General features: G+C 57.7%; 1 protein-coding gene across 3 annotated transcripts; it reads left to right on the forward strand.

Annotated features, from left to right (window-relative positions):
• The first annotated feature begins 752 nt into the window (after positions 1-752).
• On the forward strand, positions 753-6561 carry LOC123815493 (mastin-like). Of its 3 annotated transcripts, XM_045833761.1 has the most exons (7): positions 872-942; positions 1036-1096; positions 1281-1461; positions 1576-1847; positions 2767-2912; positions 3002-3061; positions 6438-6561. In XM_045833761.1, exons 1-7 carry the CDS (start codon positions 940-942, stop codon positions 6477-6479), a joined length of 765 nt encoding a protein of 254 aa, XP_045689717.1. In that variant the 5' UTR covers positions 872-939; the 3' UTR covers positions 6480-6561. The 3 variants fall into 3 exon arrangements, with proteins under 3 accessions (XP_045689716.1, XP_045689717.1, XP_045689714.1); XM_045833760.1 differs by lacking the exons at positions 872-942; positions 6438-6561 and adding an exon at positions 753-815 and having other exon boundaries at positions 3002-3558; XM_045833758.1 differs by lacking the exon at positions 6438-6561 and having other exon boundaries at positions 3002-3559.
• Positions 6562-7849: the final 1288 nt, after the last annotated feature.

Below are 7849 nucleotides of genomic sequence, written 5' to 3' on the forward strand. Positions count from 1 at the left end.
TCCCTGGCCCCATCCCACGGTTGGTGGAGAATGAGTCTCAGAATGTCAAAGGACAGAAAAGTCTGTGCCTGGTGGGATGGCCGGCATCGGCCTGGGGTTGGATTTGGGGGACAGAGTTACTGTGTTCAGAAAGCAGGAAGCGTGGGGGGACACTGCCTGCACTGTGGGGGATGGCTGGGTCCCTAGGGTGCAGGCAGAGGTTGTCCTGGGACGTGAGGACAGGCGAGGAGAAGAGCATCACACTGGCCCCTCTCTCACTCTTCGCTGTGCATTTTGACAAAGTTGGATCGTGCGCACGATGGACTAGGACAGTGGAACAAGTGTGCGGCAGTGTCCTGGGCAGGGGGAGCAGACACCACAGCCTGGGGCCTCTCACCACAGAACCGTGTCCTGTCCATGTGGGAGGCCAGAAGTCTAACACTCAGGTGTCGGCAGGGCCCCACGCCCTCCGAAGGGTCCAGGGAAGGGCCCTCCCTACCTCTGCCAACTCCCGGTGTTGCTGGCAAGTGGTGGCTCCCGCTCCAGCAAGTCCATCCTTCTCCGAGGAGGACGTGCACCTCACGAGAAGGGGAGCAGTGGAAGTGCGGGGTCTCCTAGCACCTAGCTCTGGGCTCAGGTGTGAAGGTCCCTATTCCATTCATGCCCTTACTCTGTTTTATTTGTTTCATCTTTTTAAAAAAATCTTCCATGTGCATACTGTTCATGTCACTCCTGATGTGTCTCTAGCACCCGGTTCTCTGATGGGCTCAGAGAAGACACTCAATGTTTCTTGTTTGGCAGATGGCCTGTTGGCCACCACTGGTCCCACTGAAGGGGTAAGCCCTGCCTCCTCCCACGCCCCACCCCCAGGGAGGGAGGGCTTTCCCCTTGCCCAGTTCCTGGGCAGGGAGGATAAAGGGGCTCAGAGGGGTCCAGGAGCAGAATGCAGAGAGACCTGGCATGGTGAGGCTGCTGCTCAGCCCCCGCCCTTGTCCTGCCAGTCCCAGGGCCCTGCCCCAGGTCTGCCCTCACTCTGGCTCCTCTCCCTCCCTGCAGATGCTGTGGCTGCTCTTCCTGACCCTCCCCTGCTTGGGGGGCTCCATGCCTGTGACCTCTGGTGAGTCCCCATTCCCAGCCTGCCCTGTCTCCAAACTCCTGACCCTGGTCTCTCAGAGGCCACCCCTGGGATTCGGTGGCAGTCCCCACATGGGGATGGCCCTGGGAGAACTGAGTGTGAGGGCCATGCTGGGTGCCAGGCAGGGGTGCCTGGGTCCCTGATGGCTCCTCCTCTGCTTCCCCAGACCCCAGCCCAGGCACTGAGCTGGTGGGCATCGTGGGAGGGCACGATGCCCCCCCTGGGAGGTGGCCATGGCAGGTGAGCCTGTGGATCTCACCCCGGACAAATAAGAAGTGGAGGTTCAAGTGTGGGGGCTCCCTCATCCACCCCCAGTGGGTGCTGACTGCTGCCCACTGCATTTCAGGGTAAGCCCCCACCTGCCACCCCTGAGGGGTGGTAGGCAATGTCAGGTGGGTCCTTTCTGCTCTGCAGAAGCTTCTTAGAAGCTTCTTAGATTCTTCTGGTCTTCTGTGCTCCAGGGAAAACCCAGTGCCTCAGAACTTCACGGTCCAAGTGGGACAAGTGAGACGCTCACACATTCACAGCGTCCAAGTGGCTGAGGTCATCCGCCACCCCAAGTACAACCTCACACAGAAGGGAGTCGGTGGGGCTGACGTGGCGCTTCTCAAGCTGCAGGCCCCTCTCATACCGTCTAACCTGGTCAACTGGGTCACCCTCCCACCTCCATTGCTCATGGTACCCTCGGGCACGAGGTGCTGGGTGACAGGCTGGGGTCGCATTGCTGTCAATGGTAAGAACCAGGATGAGGAGTTGAAATGAAAGGAGGAGACTCAGGGGCAGACTCAGTGGGGTGACGGCCAAGCTTTGCAGATGAGGCCTTAGCTGGGACCCCTCCTGGGGCCTCTCCTGGGAACAGGAGGCAGACGGCCCTCGGGGACTCTGCTGAGGGGCAGACACCAGAGGAGCAAGAGCCAGGCCAGGCCACGGGCGTCTCTCTGCTCTCATTCTGTGCCAGGCCCCGAGTGTGCCCTTACGTGGGTCCCCCACTTTCCTCAGTTCCCCTTCCCCCTGCAGTCCCGATGGGGGGTTGGGAAATGAGGGGAGAGAGAACTTGAGTGACTTGGTCATGGATTCATTATGAAAAGGACAGAATCAAATATGACCCTATGCCTAACTCACTCTGCATTTCTTGGGGAAAACACTTGCTCTGGCTTTTTAAAAATAATTATTTGTGGGTTAAAGAGCAATCTGCCCTGGCTGGTGTGGCTCAGTGACTGAGCGCCGGCCTGGGAACTGGAAGGTTGCTGGTTGGATTCCCAGTCAGGGCCCATGCCTGGGGTGTGGTTCAGGTCCCCAGTTGGGGGCCCTGGGAGAGGCAACCAGTTGATGTTTCTCTCACACAACAATGCATTTTCCCCTCTCTTTGTCCCTTCCTTCCCCTTTCTCTAAAAACAAATAAACAAATCTTTAGGAAAACAAAAACAACAAGAAAAAATCTATCCCTTTGCTTCTTTTCGGAGCTTGGCGCCCGCAGTGTCAGCCTAGAGATTATCAGCCACTGACCTGGAATGACCTGGGGAGTGGAAGCCCTGGGTAACTCCCACCCAGCGTCCCCTGGGGCACTGAGGCTCACAGTGTGGTCCTGGAACCCAGGAACTGAGTCTGCCTGCCCCTTCAGGACCACAGGCTCACTTGGCTTCTTCTCACAGTGCCGCTGCCCCCACCCTACCACCTGCAGGAGGTGGAGGTCCCCATCGTGGCCGACGAGATCTGCAGGCAGCGATACCAACAGATCAACCGGTTTATCAAGGAGGACATGCTGTGTGCAGGGAGCGAGGGCCGGGACTCCTGCCAGGTGAGACCCCTGTCCCAACTGTTGCTTCCAAGCATTGCTCCTGCTCACAAGGACCCTGAGTATTCAACATCTGTCTCTTCTTCCCACAGGGTGACTCTGGGGGCCCCTTGGTGTGTAACTGGAGGGGCACCTGGTTGCAGGTTGGAGTGGTGAGTTGGGGGAGAGACTGCGGCCTTCCCAACTATCCTGGGGTCTATGCCCGAGTGACATCCTACTTGTCCTGGATCCATCACTATGTCAACTCGTCTACTTGAGCCCAGGGCAGGGACAAGGATGCTGCCCACATGCGATGAAGACGGTCACTCTAGGGCTTGTGGGGGACCCTCCCTGCTCCTTCCCCAAAGCTAGCTCTTCATTGCCCCTAGCACCCTCCTCCACCCCCTGCTCTGAGGTCCTTCTGCCTCTGTCCCCTCCTTCAGCGTCTGTCTCTCCCCTGACAGGTAAAAGGGAGAGGCCCGACTGGGGTCTGGGTGGGAGGCAGCATTCCAGGTCTCCTGCCCACTCTGTAGCTCATTAAACTGCATCAAAAACAGACTCTGGACTGAGTGCACTTACCTGTGGGTGTGGCTGAGGCAGCTGCTGGGTGGGATCTTCCTGGTGGGGGAGCCCAGGCTACAGAAGGTGGACGGTGTTGGGGGAGGTGGATGGGCAACCGTGACCGCAGCATGGACGAGGGCCACGTGGGTGGGTTCTCTTGGTGGGGTGAAGGGCGGGTTTTCTGCCTGGGCTCTGAAACCTCAGCACAGAGGACTGCTCCCCAGACAGTCCTGCATCAGAACTCCATCCTTCCTCCTTCCATCACAATCAGCCTGTAACTGGTGATTGGAATGGCTTGGTATTGGCAGCGTGAAAGCAGAGAGATTTGTGTTTCCATTGTCACCCCTGTTCTTTCTGGGTCCATGCACCTAACCCTCCTTCTCCAGTTTGATCAGCTTCTTGGACCCAATGAAGTGCAGTCCCATTTCTAGGGGTGAAAAACGCTACCTGCTCCAATGCAGAACCTCAGTCTCTCATTCAGAGCTTCTCCTGAGCAGGGGAACCTGCAGGAGGCCAGGGACAAGCCCAGTTTCCCTGTCCTTCCCAACTCAACTTTGTGGGTACCATTCACTCCTGGGTCCTCATTGGTTGGAGGTGGCCAGAGAGGCAGTTGTTCATCCTTCACCAATAAAGTTCTCCTGGTGTTGGCGCCCCCTGCTGGAGAGGAACTAGGCTGCATCATCCTCCCAATCCTCTGCACAGCTCCTTTTACTGTGGGTGGGATGGGGGTTCCAGTGGACCAGAAAAGCTCCTCCGTTTCTAATCTAGTCAGCTGTCAAGTCACTCCCTGCTCCGAGGAAGCAATGTACATACTTCTAGTGATCCCACCTGTCCTGGGAGGGTCCCTGCACCTTCAGGTTGAGCCAGGACCCACCAGAGCCCTTGCAGCCTAAGGCAGCCCTGTATTGTGGGGGAGGGGCCTCCATACCCTTCAGAGACAGGCTGGTCCCCAGAGTCTCATTTCTGAAATGTGATGGCAGCCTTTGAGACCTTTCAGTAACCAAGACCCCTACCCCCTGGGACCAGGGTGATAACAGTCCTCTCCTCTAACTGTGACCTGGGTGCCTGGGGGGAGGTTGGACTCTGGAGTTAGGGAGAGTGAAAGTTCCAGGGTGGGTGGGTCAGGAGCTGCTTCCACCACGTGCCCAGGGACTGCAGCCTGGCTTTCCTGGGAGTCTGGAGCTCTCCAGCAAATCCCTTTTCTGGGAAAATGAGGCCTGAGACTCAGCTGGAAGGCACCACTGTGCAGATGGGCCCCCCTGGGTGTCTGCTCCACCCAGGGAGGGGGGAGGGGCTGACACAAGCATAGCCTGGCACTGTGCTCCTTGGAGTCCCAGGCACCTGTCAGTGGGGCCACGCTGAAGGGCGGCTGCCAGGTGACCCACTCAGATCCAGCTGGCCCTCTGCCTGCAGGAGGGTGTGGCTGTGCCTGCCTTGCTGCCTGGTTCCGTGGCATTGTGAATCCCTTTGCAGCCTGTGAAAGCTTTCCTCTGCTGGTGGGAGGCATGGTCAGAGCTTTAGTGTCTGCAGGGTGAAGAATGAGGGTCTGAGAGACTCCAGGGCTGATCTCCCAAGGGAGGGAGAGGGGCCTGGCTAGGACCTGGTTTTGGAGGAAGGGTTGGGCCTGACCAACCTGAGCTGGGACTGTGTCTGCAGGCATGGCCAAAGGGTGGACCCTCGGGGCTCTCTCTCCTGAGGATGGGCCCAGGGCCCTGCCCCCATCTGGCTCAATTCACCACCAGAGCACCTCACGTCCGGGGCTGGGCTGCAATGCCAGGCAGGCTGAGCCAGGAGGCCTGGGGTGGAGCTGGAGGCTAGGGATGGCGTGTTGCTTCTAGTGTCTGGGATCAGTTCCCACTGGGCCCTGGTCTGGCAGAGCTGGGGGCTGGGGCAGCTGAGCCAGCGGGGCTTTGTCCCCCAGAGAGGCCCTTCCAGGGCCACTCAGTGCCCAGGGAGACTCTGGGGTAAGAGTCCACAGGTGTTGGCCTCTTGTCCTAGTGGGAGGTATCCAGAGACACCTTCAGGGCTTGGAAGTGCATTCTACCTAGGGCCACACCCTCCCCTCGAGGTAGAAAAACACCTCAGTCACCATCAGGCTGTCCCACCTGTGCTAGTGGCCTGGGGTCTCAGTAACAAAACCCACAGATTGGGGGTGTGTTCTTAAAACAACACATATCCATCCTCTTACTGTCTGGAGTCAAGAAGTCTGAAATCCAGGTGTCTGGGGCCATGGTTGTTCCAAGGCTCCTCAGTCCTCCACTTCTGGTGAGGCTGGTAACCCTTGGCCTGTGGCTGAGTTTCTCCCCCTCCACCTCCCACCCCTCCCTGTCTCCTCTGTGTCTCTCTGCATCCTCACCTCTTCTGACGAGGACACCCATCACTGGATTTAGGGCCACCCTACTCCAGTCTGACCTCATCTTCACACCTGCAGCTACACCTGCAGTGACCCTGTTTCCAAATAAGGCTGGGTCTGAGGCTCTGGGCTTCCCTGACCCTCACGGATCTGCCTCAGGGGTGAGGCTACATGTTAGGTAGGCTGTGTGCTCCGGAGAGGGGAGCTGAGCCCTAGAGATGCAGGGGCTCACCACACTGAATACTTGGGGGTCCCGTGGTCAGGGATACAGGGGCACCCCCATCACAATGACAGTCGGTGATGACATCGCAGCCTCTCAGGTGAAGCAGCGTGCCCCACTCCTCAGAGGCTGCTCAGCTGGGGAAGTCGGGGACACAAAAGGCTGCCAGTTCTGAGGGTCCCAGTGTCGGGAAGGGCCCCCCTGCAGGTCCAGGCTGTCGTCTGCGCCACGGGACTCGGCAGACACTTGGTGTCCAAGTGTTGGTGTGGGCAAGCCCCAGTGGGGGAGTGACACTGTCAGGGCCAGGCAAAGTGCACCAAGGAATATTATTATTATTGTTGTTCTTGTTGTTGTTGTTGTTGTTGCTGTTATTTTGTCCTCACCCGAGTACATTGTTTTTCATTGCTTTCTACAGAGAGGAAGGGAGAGAAACAGGGATGCAAGAGGGAAGCACTGATCACTTGCCTCCCACACCTGCCCAGACCAGGGATCCTTCCCATCCGGACCGGGGTCCCATGCTCCTGCACCCAGACTGGGGACCAACCTGCAAGCTGGGTACATGCCCTGACGAGGATTTGAACCTGCAACCTTTCTGTATGGGATGGCCCTCTGACCACCTGAGCCACGCTGGCCAGGGCCCAAGGAACATCACTGAGATGTAAGTTACAGCTGGAGCCTGGACGTGTTGAGTTCCTTGTGTCTAGGGGCCAGTGGGCACGAGGAAGTGCCACCACCTGGGTAGGGACAGTGGCCCTGACCACTGGGAGGAGGAAGGGCTGCTGTGTCACAGTGGAGGGCAGGGAAGATGGGGGCACTTCTGTGTCCCTGGGCACCTCCTCCTCAATCGCAGTGGCAGATGGACAGCTGAAGGTCACTGGTCTCTCTCCCTCAGGGAGGACTTGGAGGCTTATGCAGTCAGGGTCCGAGTTGGGCAGCTGAGACTCTAGGACCAGGACAAACTGACAAATGTGACTCAGATCATCTGCCACCCCAAGTTCAACTGCACGCAGCCTGTCTGGTGAGGTGGGCACAGACATTGCCCTCCTGAAACTGGGGTCCCCGGTGACACTCTCCAAGCACATCACCCAGGTCACCCTCCCACCTGCCTCCCTAAAGGTCCCTGAGAAGAGGATGTGCTGGGTGACCGGCTGGGGTTCCATCAGCCTCACAGGTAAGGCTCAGGGAGGCCTGGTGGGGTGTGTGCAGATGCAGGGTGGTCTGCTGGATGTGTGGGAGCTGCTTTGCTGAAAATGCTTTATTCCCTGCAGTTTTGGGGAATCCTGCACCTTTTGGTTGTGGCAAAGTACACAGAATGAAAACTGACCATGTTAAGCACTGTTAGGCACACAGGTCAGTGAGGTGAGCACACTCCCACTGCTGTGCAGCCATCACCACCGCCTCCTCCAGGACGTCCTCCCCCGCAGACAGAAGCTTTGTCCCCCTGCAGTGATGCCTCCCGCCCCCTGGGCTCTGGTAACCACGACCCTGCTCTCTGTTTCTGTGGACTCACCTGCTCTGGACATTTCGTGTAAATGGGAATCACACAATGTGTGTGTGTGCGTGTGTGTGTCTGGCTTCTTTCACTTGGCAGGAGGTTTTTTCGAAGGTTGGGCTGCCTTATAGCATGTGTCAGGACTTCATTCCTTTTTATGGCCAAATATATTCCATTGTGTGGACGGAACATTTTCTTGTCAAATCCTGAGCTGACAGACTCTTTCCACCTTTGGCTGTTGTGACTCGTGCTGCCGTGAACCCTATGTCTTTTGACTGGAGCTCCTAAGCAATTTACTCTTATTTTTAAAAACATGTTTTGCAGTATGTTTATTG

The sequence above is a fragment of the Phyllostomus hastatus genome, unplaced genomic scaffold (genome assembly GCF_019186645.2).
Source record: "Phyllostomus hastatus isolate PE091 unplaced genomic scaffold, TTU_PhHast_1.1 phas_contig_1774, whole genome shotgun sequence".
Lineage (NCBI taxonomy): Eukaryota > Metazoa > Chordata > Mammalia > Chiroptera > Phyllostomidae > Phyllostomus > Phyllostomus hastatus.

Excerpts from the sequence above, each read along its gene's own strand:
- LOC123815493 (XM_045833758.1), top strand. Across the intron at positions 1,462-1,575 it reads GCTGCCCACTGCATTTCAGG|GGAAAACCCAGTGCCTCAGA; the intron begins GTAAGCCCCCAC and ends TCTGTGCTCCAG. Across the intron at positions 1,848-2,766 it reads GGGTCGCATTGCTGTCAATG|TGCCGCTGCCCCCACCCTAC; the intron begins GTAAGAACCAGG and ends TTCTTCTCACAG.